The sequence below is a fragment of the Mchenga conophoros genome, linkage group LG5 (genome assembly GCF_057382185.1).
Source record: "Mchenga conophoros isolate Kocher_MC1m ecotype Shallow Benthic linkage group LG5, M_conophoros_male_GT1.1, whole genome shotgun sequence".
NCBI lineage: Eukaryota > Metazoa > Chordata > Actinopteri > Cichliformes > Cichlidae > Mchenga > Mchenga conophoros.
This window is the reverse complement of record NC_140530.1, coordinates 23,822,581-23,836,267: the sequence shown is the minus strand read 5'-3', so window position 1 is coordinate 23,836,267 and position 13,687 is coordinate 23,822,581. Positions and strand designations below refer to the sequence as shown.

The 13,687-nt window shown below is 40.0% G+C and overlaps 1 protein-coding gene and 1 long non-coding RNA gene across 3 annotated transcripts in view; one reads left to right on the top strand and one right to left on the bottom strand.

Annotated features, from left to right (window-relative positions):
- The window catches only part of kaznb (kazrin, periplakin interacting protein b), a 133,113-nt gene that overhangs the window by 96,307 nt on the left and 23,119 nt on the right, over positions 1-13,687 (bottom strand). For both annotated transcript variants that reach the window (XM_085274377.1, XM_085274378.1), the window contains exon 2: positions 5,859-6,016. In XM_085274377.1, coding sequence (XP_085130503.1) covers positions 5,859-6,016 — 158 coding nt within the window. The remainder of the gene's footprint in view (positions 1-5,858; positions 6,017-13,687) is intronic.
- On the top strand, positions 4,791-7,131 carry LOC146574592 (uncharacterized). Its single transcript, XR_014892483.1, has 3 exons — positions 4,791-5,173; positions 5,606-5,665; positions 5,811-7,131. It is a non-coding gene; the product is annotated as an uncharacterized LOC146574592 (long non-coding RNA).

Here is a 13,687-nt window from a genome sequence, read left to right as displayed (position 1 = left end):
TTTTGCATGCTGTAAGTTCCATAACAATAATGGAACTTACAGTTCTCTGGTCTGAAATACCATCCTGGCCAAAACGGACCTATAAGCTATGCTCTCAAAGGCCTTAAAAATCTGTACAAACACACAGTGGGGTTTTTTCAAAGTCATTTCTGAGTTCACACTGATGCATAAAGCAAAGCTGAGCTGGTTCGCTGCTCTCTGCAGCCAGAGTGCACACCCTCAGTTGAACTGCTCATCCTCAAGTCTGTACCATAGCAGCAGTTCACCCCGGCAGCGCTCTGACCGCTGCTGAGGTTGTCAGTAGCTCTGACTTTGACTGAAACTCCAGGATGACATAGCTGTCTGTTTGATTGTGGCTGTGGCCGTGGATCCATGTTGGTTGTCACAATCCTGGCTATGACACATGTATGCAATAAATTTACATGGTTTAGCACGCTGCCGAACTTCAAGCACTATCCTTCAGCCAGCACTGCCAGAAAGAGCAGCTGCAGCTTTGATCACAGCCAGTGGCTAGATATTGTGACAGCTCAGCCTTTTAAAATGAGAAATGAGCAATAAATGCACCGTGTAAAGTATCACATCATCTCTCCTCTCTGTAATGCCAAGCGTTTCTCTCAACTGTTCATATGGTTCAGAGGAAATGCAAAAGTTATTGCAAGGTGATGCAAAAATAGTCCTGAAAAAATCTCCCAGCGTCGACCTTTAAGTTTCATAAAACATTTGAGAATTTGTGCTACCCTGCACTGTTTGTGCAGAGTTACAGACGTTGTGAGGAATTGTTCTGTTTGTGTACTTCCTCTGAACGGATTCGCTGTCCGAGGGTGAAGAGAGGACTTTAAATGAACAGTGTTGTTTCTGTACATTCGTTTTTTAAATTATGATGGGCACTGTCTCTTCTGCCACGTCATCATCAGGCCACTATTGTTGCCCTGCTGACTCTACCAAAGCACCTAATGCAGTGCAATGTTCCACGACATCAATTCGCAGCTTCCACACCCATTGAAATGCATTTGATTAGTCACCCCAGCACAGCAACGATCACATAAATAATTCATCTGTGCAAATGACAAATGAGGCAATCAATTCCGGGACAGCATTCAAAGAGAAACTATTCAAATCCCCTCTAAATTAATTTTCTGCCTTTTAGTGGCCGTTGACTTGAAATCTTAATGTTGAATTTACCAGACGATGTTTTCAGCCCAACTTTCCCAGACAAACGAAACCATTTGGTGTCAGAAAACATGCGCAAAAGATCTGCATAAAACAGAAAACGTCAAGGTTTCGTGACTGACAGTAAGCCTTGGAGAGTCCTTTATTCTTCCAGTTCAACAGTAAAGTCTCTGCAGAGCACTGGCAGCACTAAATACTGGACATCAGAGCACGCGGGCCTGCCTGAACTCAGCAGCAGGCACTTAAAACACATGAGACCAGACGTTAAAAGAGATAGGCTGGACTAATTTCATATTCAGTCTGAAAGTGGAAAGACTGTGCTCCATGAATGCAAACTCCTCTTGATGAGCAGAGCTTTTCTACATGGGATGAGATCACACTTGACTCTGACCTCTGAGGCTCAGAGAACAAAGAAATGTGATGCATAATTTGGCCAATATTATTTTGTACATAAATTGTAACCCGAGTGATAACAGAGAGACTCCAAACTCAGTCCTGCTGCTCGGATCAAGTACATTAAATACAGAAACTGGGGCTGGATAGCCTCAATTCATTATCAGATCCAGTGGTTGAAGGAAGAAGTTTGGGAGAACTGCAGAGAATTAGACAAGACAAGGGTTAACTGCATTTTGCAGTAGATCGCTTGTAGCTCAACTAGATTTATATTTGCATAGTAATACAAGTAGTTTCATTACTTTTTAGTGGGTGAAACTACAAACAACTTTGGGCTTAACTGTTTGCTAAGCCACATTAACAGTGACCTCTGAATCACTCAAGGCACTCCAGCGTTGGATCCATGAATAAAGCCAAAGATAACATGTTTTCACAGGTATAAAACAGCATTTTTGCAACAGCTATTACCTGAAATATTGGCATATATTTAGCATGCTGTGCATTGTGTCCTTAAAAAAATCTTAAGGAAATAAGACAAGGGAAGGAGAGAAGGAGTAGCAGGCCTAAGAAAAAACCTACAGCTGATGAAAAACATATGAAAGTCATGTCCTCGAGAAACTGATAATCCAGCAAAGATCTGACATCTTGGGATTGTCTTGACAGAGAACAAAAGAAAAGGCGGCCAACATCCAAAGAAGAGCCTTCAAGTAGGCTGGAGAACTATTACTACATATTATACTATATACTATACTGATTTTTCAAGTTTGTTAGAATTGTGCTTTATATACTGTATTTCTATGGATGTTTGTAAGTATTGCTGCACGTATTTTCCTAGTTAAATATAAAGAAATGGGAGGTGGCTCAAGACTAATGCACAAAAAGTTTGGGCTTGGTAGCCTTTATCTTTAATTAGCTACAGCTGCACTTGTGTTGAGTTTTGCATGTTCTCTCCTGACACTGTGGCTTCCTCACACAGTCCAAAGACATGCTTGTTTAGATTAACTGGTGGTTCTAAATTTGCCAAAGGTTCAAAAGTGAGAATGAATGGCTGCATGTCTCTCTGTGTTGGCTCTATATGACAGACTGGTGATCATGCCCTATGACAGCTGCGACAGGCTACAGCTCCCCAGCGACTGTGAACTGGATGTGTGGTTAAGAAAATGGATGTGTGGCAACTGCTGAAACACATCTGTTGCATTAACTGGTGAAGCAGAGCTATGACAGAGTGTGAATGAGAACTCTGCCACTGAAATGTTTTTTCCCTCCTAATTAACAAAAAGGTGCTTTAGAAAAAGTACGAGTTGTTGAGCTTCATCAGCTTCAAATCCAGATATTTCACAAGCCTCAACAGAGACGCATAAATCTATTAATGCTGCCTAGTGTACTGTAACACTATATTTTACCACAAACAGACAACAATGCAACAATGTGTTTTTCCTAAGATTTGAGTTGTCTGTGTCATCTTTTTGGTTTGTTTCTTCATTTTTTGCTCTTTATTCCAGATTTTTCTGGAGCTGTGTCACCCAGCAGTCACATTTTTTCAGCTGTCAGCATCTCCTCGATACTTTTTAGGGGTCTTGCATTGTGGAGTAGAATTGTCATTTGACAGAATATTTTGAAATAAAACATAGTGAGTATATAATATCTATTTCGAGGCATGGCTTGAGCTCCAACCTTTAAATAAACAAACATACTGCCGTAGCAACTGCCAGCATCCCCTGGTGATATTTTTTTTGTCCTCTTGACGGTTCAGAGTAACAGGCCTCCAGCTGACAGGGGCCTCCATTTGACACTCCACTGAAGAAAAACAAAAAAAAACAGGGAACATGTAAAGGCTGTGGGTGTAGCGTCTGACTAACAAGGCCAAAAGGCAGAGAAATCTGTCATGATGACTGGTGTCTGAGTGCCCCACTTAACATTGAACTACCGGCAAACTTTTTTTTTCCAAGTACAACTTCTTGGAGAGATAATCGGTACTCCATCCACAGGTGAGTTTCCTACTCATCCATCACCTCCCAGTCATATATTCCTGAGTTTAAAAAAAGAACAGACTGCAGGCTAACAATCTTTCACTCCAGCTTGCATACCACCGAGCTGAGGCGAAAGCAATGGCCTTTTACTGAATTACCTTCCATTTAATCAATGACACTATGTCTGAGAAAATATCTCCAGGAGAATGGCAGGGGGACTCCTTATCCATCCTGCAGTGGCACTAATAGATAACACAAATCCATCACTGTGTCAAGATTTATCAGAATGTAAAAGGTATATAAATAAAAGGCTGAATGGAAGCAGCATTGTATGGATGAATTATCTCTGAAGCAGAGCAGAGAGAGGATGAAACTTTTAAAAGGAAATTATGCCACATCGCATATTTCGCTTTAGCCTAAAGACTTAGTGCAACTCTAAAGAAGAAGAAGCCAAAAAAGAGGATTAAGAAGAAAAAAACACTCCCTGGTTCGACTGTACATTGTTCACAGCATTGCTGAGGTTGGCAAAGTTTTCACAGCGTTGGCCTGGTTGTGCTAAGGGCAAGGGCGAGGATGAAAAGGCTCTGCAGTCACCCTGAACGGATTTCACACTAACATGTCAGAAACAGAGGCGCGTATGCACGTATGCAGGTATGAAAGAGTGCGAGGAAAAATTTTATTAATCTAAACCTGCAAACTAAAGTGAAATCTTTGAAATATTTTTGTTTTAAACAGAGAGGTCATGAATGTTTAATTTCTATATATAAAACTAATGATAAATCCTCAGTTGAGGAAACGTTAATTTATTTATTGGATGCTATAAAATTTGTAAAGGTTAATACTATAATTCTCTGCCTAGATTTAAAAAATAACAAAACTTCTACAAGAAGCTGAAAGATATTAAAAGTTCTGACATCATAACTTTAACAATTGTCACGTGACCAAGTATTGGTGCTTCTGACTCTGTAATTATATTATTTGACTATTGTCGTTCATAGTTTTGGTTTTCTATTCTTTTCCTGTATCCCACGTTTCATGTCTACTCACCCTTGTTCCCCACCTATGTTCCCCAGGTCTCCCCAGTTGCTGTGTTATGCTTGTATGTCCTGAGTCTGAGTTTCAGTCTGTTTGTTTCCTGTTTTATTTTGATAGTCCTTATTCAACGTCAGTGTATCTAGTTTTGCCTGCCCTCGTCTCATTATGTCTGATTTGTCCCAGCTGTGTTTCGACCTGTTCCCCGTCTGCTCATATTCCTGCCTGTGTATTATAGTTCTCAGTCTTCCCCTGCTTGTTGTCGTGTCGTACACCCTCTCCGTAATGTGTTTTCTCCTCTCGTGTTCCTGAGAATATTTTAGCTCCCAGTCCTGGTTTGTTTCTTTGCTCGAGTTTCTTAGTCTCCAGCTTCCAGTGCCCAGTTTAGTTTCGAGTTTTGCGATTGAGGTTTTGGTTTGTTTTGTAAAAGTCTATTTCCTATAAAGAGTTTTTCCCAGCAATAAAGCTGCGCTTGAAGTGTAACTTTCAGTTTCTGAGTCCTACGTTTGGGTCCTTCATCTTGGCTGCCACACAGCACTCGACATGACAAGAATGTCCTGTTGACAGTTTCCTTGAAACTTTGTTTTTGAGGTCAGATGTTTGAAAAGGTAAGGATTATACAGGAGTAGTTTAGAGTATGAGAGCGGTTTTGTATAGATACAGAAAAAATATTTAATTTTCTTCCACAAACTATGATATTTTAAGAATGTTAATTTCTGAAAAACAGCTCAGCAACACCCTGAAATCGTTCTGGTGAACACATAATAAAAAATTGGAAAGGGTGCTTAATTTTGATGCTTAGTTTTCTGTTATTATGAAGGAAATTCTATTGCCAATGTTTTATGGATATTAATATTCTGACTCCGGCCACTTTGATATGGTACTCCTTGCTAATACCAGGCTGTACCTCCTTTTACCATCAAAACCACCCTAAATCTTCATAGCATAGAGTTAGCAGTATGCTGGACACATTCCTCAGAGATTGTACCTCGCAAAGTGTATCTATGGGTATGACAATAATAAAAACTTTATTCATTCAGCCATTCATCTGTCTGCCCTGTGGAACCTGAAATCCTGCTGAACCTCACCACACTGAGCAGGTAAACATCCGCATGAGACTGTTTTGGTTTGTGAAAAGAAAAGTGACTCACTGTTACCTGTAACCAGTTATCTGTCCCAGCAGTGTTATCTTTCCACAGCACTGAAGAATAATTGTAGTTTCTTTTGATAACTTTGATCGGACAGGTGTCCACTAAGGATGTGTTTGACTTTAAGAGAAGAAGGAGGTTGTACCTGAGCATCCATGAGCAAGTGTCTCATCAGAGTCATAGACTTCCTCAAGGTATCCCTCTCTCCCGGCATGAAGGCCTCATCCTCATCAGTCAGGCTACAAGGTCGAGTGACCATGAACTGAGCAATCTGGTCATTCAGGCTGTTCAGAGACTGGACGGCTGCAAAAGAAGTTTAAAACAAATGTTGAAAATTCATACCACATGAAAACATTACAAACATTTTTTCAACTCCTCTCATGTAGGTCAAGAATCTCCTGAGTGTCTCGACAAGCTTGTTTGCATGCTCTCTCTCTCTAGTGGGATTTTCTGGATCAGACGTGTGTGATCTGAGACACTTCCTTCATCTATACGGCCATGGCTCTACTGTTCTCTTCAGAATAATCCCTCTTTTGGAGTAAAGGGGCATCATTAGGCTAAATCCATAACCAAGACAGAGACTCACATAGAGCCCATTACATAATCCATTCACCAGGGTTTTGTCAATTAGAAACAATGGCAATACAGCGGTTGCTTCACAGAGCTCTTTGGTCAGACCCTGTGGGTGGTAATAAAGAAAAGTATGATGAACACTGACGTTTCACTGAGACGGCCGTGTAAATTTAAGGCCAGCTGAGTGATAGATTACTTTTTCAGATGAACACTAATGGGAACCATTGCTGTACAAGACTTCCTCCTCAGACTGTTATTAAGCAGTTATTTATGTATCTGTTGTTTATATTTTACAGACTCATACTCCACAATTGTAGCCATTTCTATGCTCCTCAGATGATGATGATGATGGAGTCGTTTTATGTCTTGTCCTGTCTAGTCTTGTCTTTGTGTTAAGTCTGCGTTTTGTTTTGTTTTTTTATGTGTTCTGTTTGTTTGGTTCCTGTTTAATTTTGACATTCTCCGATCTTGTGTGCGCTATGGTCAGTTTTGCCTAGTAAGTTCCTCGGCCTTGCCTTCTCTATGTTTGTTGCATTTTGTAAAGCTGTTTTCAGTTTATTCCTCATTTTTCCGAGTCATTTTGGGTCCAACTAATTTCTGTCAGACAGCCAACCTTGAAAGAAACACCCTTAAACCATGTTTTGAGTGTTGATGTTGCATTGTTTGTCCACCAGAGGGACCCTGCAAATTTCCTGTTGGCAGCAAGTGTTTGGAACAAGACAAACAACAACCAGCTGATCTCAACAGAACAAGCAGCTGTATACAAAAAATATTTTTTGTGATAAATGAGATCATTTTTAACATGTATTGTTATATTATATCAGTAAGTACTGACTCATAAATAAAAGCACAAAACAAATGTTAACCTGTTTATCCTTCATGTGTCTGAAAAAAAATAATTGTCCAACATATTTTTAAATCACAAATATTGGTAATGAAAAACTCTATACGGGCTGGGCAGTGCTTAGAGGAATATGACTGTTAATCTGTCTGATCAACTTAATCTTGTACATTAAATTTATGAATATCAGGAAAAAGGAAAATGGTAAGCTTTGATTAACTAAAATCATCATTTAGCTCTATTTCTTGATTACCTACTACATGGTCAAAGACTACATCATTTTCTTCCTGTTTTTTCTTATGCTTCTCACCGTTCTTCAGTGAACCGGTTCAGTTCTGGTATTTGACTTTGACTGACAAACAAAAAAGCTGCCAGAAATTCTGATTTACATTTTATGACATTTTATCAACAAGACAATTAATCACTTGATTGCATGATAATCAAAATAATCACTACTTTCAGGCCTAATTGTAATTTTCTGTCAGTGAATAATCAACTAATGAGTTTTTACACACTGCGTAGTAATGTGAAACCATCGGGACTCCGAGTCGAGCATCGCTTTCTCTCTCATCCACACACCACTGAGCAGGCTAAGAGGTCAATCTGGGCAAGACTGACAGAGCGACTGATGACAGTCAAGGTCGACTTTTCAACAGAACTATCAAAGATTTATAGCCACACCTTGCAGCCTTCTCTTGAACCGTGGAAGCATAGCAAAGAGAGGCATGTTTACGAGCACACAGCAACCCTGCAGGCGACGTGGCGTACATCAAATGAGAGCGGGATGTGTGGGTGCAGGGGAGAAATAAAATGTTTATGGCAGAGGTTGATGACTGGATTCTAATTTCACATTCAACATTTACCAGGTGTACCTCTCTGCCCCAAAGATGGCCAAACACGCTGGGTAATGGCATGCTGCTGCTGAAAATGACACGCTGTCAAAATGGGATACGAACACACCCGCTTCCCCTCTCTACTCCACTTTCAATTTTTATTCAGCACATTCTAGCGCACACTGTGATAGATGATGGAGAAGACAGGTGGTTTTCTACGTTACTTTGATGAGACTGAATACGTCAACATACCACATTTATTTGAAATGCCACAGGTTTTGGCCAAAGGCATAAAGAAACAGAAATATATTAACACAAAACCCCACCAAGAAATATTGAATTTGAGATTTGTTCAGCCATTTGTAATAACTTATTGCCTCTCCCTTGTGAAATTACAAACGGCTGAATCTCATCTCCAGGCTGCTGACACCCTTGATCAATGCTTCTGACAGTGTTTCAGCTCTGAGATGTACCTCTGAAAGTCTCTAACACTTTCACCTTTAATATTCTTATTGAAGCAAACCAGACAAGGCAGCAGCATATACACAAGAGCGCACCCCAGTCCTCTGCCAAGAATATGTAAGCGAGTCAATGCCAAGCCCTGTTTTCACATTGCTGATTGGATTCAATAGCAAGTGTAAGTATTCAGCATGGCCAGGCGAAGCCGAGCGTTTGTGACTATTTAAATAATGCAAAAAAGATGTCTGAAGAGGAATCTTAATGATGAAAAAAAAATCTGATTTTATTGAGAAATGTCCATTTCTATTAACAGTCTGGGCTCAAAGAACACATTTTTGTCCTTGTTTAGCACTTTTCCACTTATCTTTGTAGGTAAATTAAAAGAAATGTTGGGAAGCTCTGTCAAATCTAAATAAAAATAAAATGAGATGATTTGCAAATCTCATAAAACCATTTGAAATTCACACCAGATCATAGAAAACACGTCAAATGTTTAAATGGAGAAAATGTACAATACAGGAGGAAAATGGAACAGGGCCATGTTTACCAGTCTGTAGCATCTCATCTTCTCTTAACAACAGTCTGTTAACATCTGTGAACTGAGGAGAGCAGCTGTTGGACTTTGGGGAGAGTAATGTTGTCCCATTATTCTTCATTTCACAATAGGCCAAATGTTTTCAGGTGGTTACGGGACTGGAATGCAGCCAGACCAGTTCAGCATCTAGACTGTGTTATTTCAACAACACAATGTTGCTGAAATATGCAAGACCTTTCCTGTAATGGAGACCAGGGGTTCCATCACCTCATTTGCATTGTTAGTAATTAATTGATTGGGAATTTTTTAAAAAAAAAAAGTATAATAAAGAAAACACACATTAGTTCTTATGAATTCTTTATTAGGTTTATTTAATGTAGGATTAAATTGACAGCTTGTAAAGGTGGAGAGACAAGGGGACTGGCCATCCTACCTGTCAGAAAAGAGCCAAAGTTAGAGCTGCTTACATTTAATTATTTGTCAGTAACCTAAGCCTCTTGCAGGATGTGGAGCAAAAGAATGAAAGCAGCTCAATTACCTGCTTTAGAGCTCCTGGAGCAGACCAGTGTGCCAGGTTAGGGGAGTATGGTTAAGAAGGGTTTTAATTTAGATAGTAACATGCGCCTTCTTTAGTAAAGTGCCAGTCCATGGATATATTTTATTCCAGTCTCGCGTCATATTATTGGAAGTAACCTATAACTGCCGGCCAAAACTGACATTTCCCAAAAAGAGACCTGGATGGCAGCATGTGTTTCTCTGAAACCTGTATTTTCCTTTCAGTATTGACAGTTCCTTTCCAGATGTGTAGGGTGCAGTTTTGGCAATTTTATTCATTAACATTGTACTTCTTATCATCAGGAGACATGCAGTCTTTTGATGTGAGCGCTAATAACAAGCTGTGTCCTCTCTAGTCTGGCGGACACAGGGTCCAAGTTTTCCAGACCTCCTTCTTCCTAGCGGTTTATATCCCGCGATGCAGGGTCCACTATTTTGCATGCCTTCCTCCACTTCTTCCTACCCAGGGCATCTTCTGGTGTAACATTCGCAGCCTTCATATCATCTTTGATTCGGTCCGTCCAGCGCTTTTTTGGTCTTCCTCGTGGCCTGTTTTCACCCAGATCTAATCGCTGGGCTGTCTTTGCAATGGAGTTCTTATCGCTACAGACAACATCGGTCAAGTCGTGTGAGACCCAGAGGCCACCTCAGCATCTTCATCTCCGTGGTGTGAAGGCCTTGTTCGTGTTTGGTCTTCGCTGGTCAGCACTCTGACCCATAGAGTGCCACTGGGCGCACAATCGACTTAAGATAGATTGGCATTCTCTTGTCGCATAAGACTCCACTGACCTGACGCCACTTCATCCATGCTGTGTTGACACAAAGTCTGGCATCTGGTAGTTTCGCAGTCCGAGGTGACAAAGGACCCGAGGTACTTGAATTGGGCAACTTTAGTCAGCGGCTTGCCGTTGATAGTGATGGTACTGTCGGTCTGGGGGCCGCATTCAAGGTACTCAGTCTTCTTGATGTTCAGGTGCATGCCGCTTTCGGAGAGCCGGTCTTTCCACGCTTGTGTTTGGGTTTGCAGGGTTAGGCAGTTTTCTGTTTCTGATAGGCACACATCATCTGCATACAGGAGGCTCCATGGATGTGGTGATTGCAGATCAGCTATCGCGGTGTCCATACAGAGGGTGAACAGCAGGGGCGAGAGGGCCGAGCCCTGGTGGATGCCAACGGGAAGACTGGTGATGTTCCCGCTGAACATCGGAGTCCATTTCACATAAGCTTCCGGGGCACCATGAGTTCGTAGTGATCGCCAAATGAGCTTGTGGGGGACCCAATCGAATGCCTTTTCCAGATCCTGTAATTATTTACTTTTTAGCATCAGTTACTTTTCCAGCCTTTTGCTGGGAAGTGTTGCTGCCATCAAATTCCAAATTTTTTTTCCATGAAATAGAAAAATATCTTAGTTTAAACATTTGATATGTCTTCTGGTTTCCATTATGGATCTGTTTTAATTACATTTTACACAGTGTCCTAACTTAAAGGTTGTAATATCAAAAATAGTAGGCAAAATTCTATTATTTTCCCAAATATTAATTGCTGTTTATTTTATTAATCCCAATTTTTTCCCTGTTTCTTCTCATTTTTTGGTTTATTTTTATTTTTTAATTTCGATTTTCTTAAATGTCTTCTGTTTCCACATGCAGATGATATGCTGTCATTTAATAAATGTCATAAGATTAACATTTTGCCTATAGGGTGAGAAAAATCGAGTGCAAAGATTGATCACACATGCCTTTCTCCAACTCCACCAGTGATAGGGGCCCACAGAGGTAATGAGCTATATCACGCAGGTCCACATCAGCATTTTGCTTGTTTGTCTGCAATGATATGTAAATAAGTGAAGGCACTATTTAAAAAAAAACAAAACAAAAAAATCATGTGTGAAACACAGTCTTTCATTTCTTCCCTGGTGTATTTTATGGTTAAAAACTTTACGAAACACTTTGGAAAACTCAGTGCATTTGCATGATTGGGTTATTTATTTCTGATTGAAAAATATTCAGATACAATCATTTAAATCAGAAGGATATTGTATATTTTGCGACGCACACTCTCACATGCAGGTGGCCCAGCGCTGCTGGTGACTGTGAGATGTGGACAGCTCATTACAATCTTTGTAGCCACCCACGGGAGCAAAAACAACATCAACAATGAACTCTAATGAGGCATGTTGGTGTTTTGTCAGCCGCTACAGTCTTTGTGAAAGGAGAATATAATATGCATATGAAAAAAAAAGAAACAGTCATAAAATGATGTCCCCACTCTGGGGAAAAAGAGTGGGGACATCACAAAATATGAAAAGAGAGTTTCTATAATGCAGATATCTACAGGAAAATGTATTCAAATGAGTTCAGTCAGCTGTCCCACCAGGAACAGTGATGAAAAAATATGAAAACAACCCTTTTGCTTCTGCTTGCTTTGGAGACCACTGGTTACCAGTCAGGCAGCCTCTGCCAAGACAATTTGAGGAAGCTCCAAAAAATGTCACATTTCGATCCCAAAAGGCCGAAATCAGATGAAAGGAAGTCTGTAGGAATCCAAGTCAATCCCAAGTGAGCGCGCTCAGCTGCGATTCAATTACACCAATGCCAGATAAATACACAACACAATCTTGCTGAGGGACAAAAGCCTGCATTGAACACAGACCCAGGGAATAGCAGTATCTCCCGCAGTCAGGATGAGAGCTAGCAAATTTTAAAAAACATATTACTGTGAAGTTAATTGTTAATTTGGACAGCAGTGCACAAAAGTTTGCTTTGCATACAAATAACTGAACCCCTGTCTGTATCTAGCCTGTAATTTTCTTGCCTCACTGTACTGCATTACTATCCAGTTTCCCCGCTGACTGTGCAATATAATACCCCAGAGAAACTGGACACGTTTTCCCCAAAGGAAAACTCCAAAGACAAAGATAAGGATACAGTGTCTCTCCAAATCAGGTGGTTGTGTAGCTCGATGAGAACAGCATTTATTTGTGAAAAGTTAGTGCAGTCTTGCAAAAAAAATTTGGAGGACAACCTCTGCGCTGTCTTGCAAGTCTATCCCATTGCACTTTGAAAGAAACAACAGGACCTGGTTTGTTAATTTTCTCACTGACCCCTGCCAGGACACGCTGCGTCTGTGACTGAGTGCAAAGCTGGAGTGATTTTAGATGTGACGATCGTGGCTGTAACATTTTTCTTTTTTATTAATTTAATGCTGACAGTATGCAGTGTTAGCGTATACCTTCAGGATTAAGCTGGCTAAGCTATTGAATCTACTGTATGTTGGTGACACATCACTGAGAGAAGCATCCAAGGACCAAACTATACATGTCCACACATGATATAGGAGGTCTGAGGGTCCTCCCTCAACACATTTTGATTTCTTGCATTCATTTGTTGCATTCTGGTGAATTTTAACCTCGGCCACAGACCTTTTTTTTTTTTTTTTTTTTGCAGCGTTTGCATGCATATATGAGTGTCATTCACGTTCTTACACGACAGCTCAAAAAGTTTGAATGAATGCTGATCAAGCTTTGTAGGGGTGTGAAGTGGGGTCTTGTTACTTAGTTTTAGATCCACCAAGGTCTTCAAGGTCAGCTTCATGACTACTGGTTGAAAATTGACAAATAGTCTTAGACAGTACTGTATAAAGATTTAAAATGTGTCAAATATGACCTTAGACCTCACCTTCAAGGTCAAAGTGATAATGATGCTGTGCAGAGCTGTTTAAATGTGGTGTTAAAGCTATTTTTCTTACTGCCATTGTTTATACTGATGACACAGAGGCATATAGGGAACAATACATGGGGATTATAAAAATCACGTTATTCTATTATGACTTTGTTATGTACATTACACTAACAAGTTATGCCAATTTAAATACATTTACATGTTCCTGAATAAGTACTAAAATTGGGAACAAAATAAAGTTTATCCACATGATATTCATTCCTAAATATTTAAACAAATGTACTAAACAATTAAATCATGTACTATATCCACATAAATAAAAAATGTCAGGTATATTAATGTTTTAACAGGCCAAATAACAAAAGTCTGCACTTTGCACTTACTGTACTTACAATACTGTTCTCTTAAAAGTAAACACTTCCCAGAGCTTCATTTATGTACAGGAAATCACAAAAATCATCCACAGGGCAGCAAAAAAACATGAATTCAAATATGATG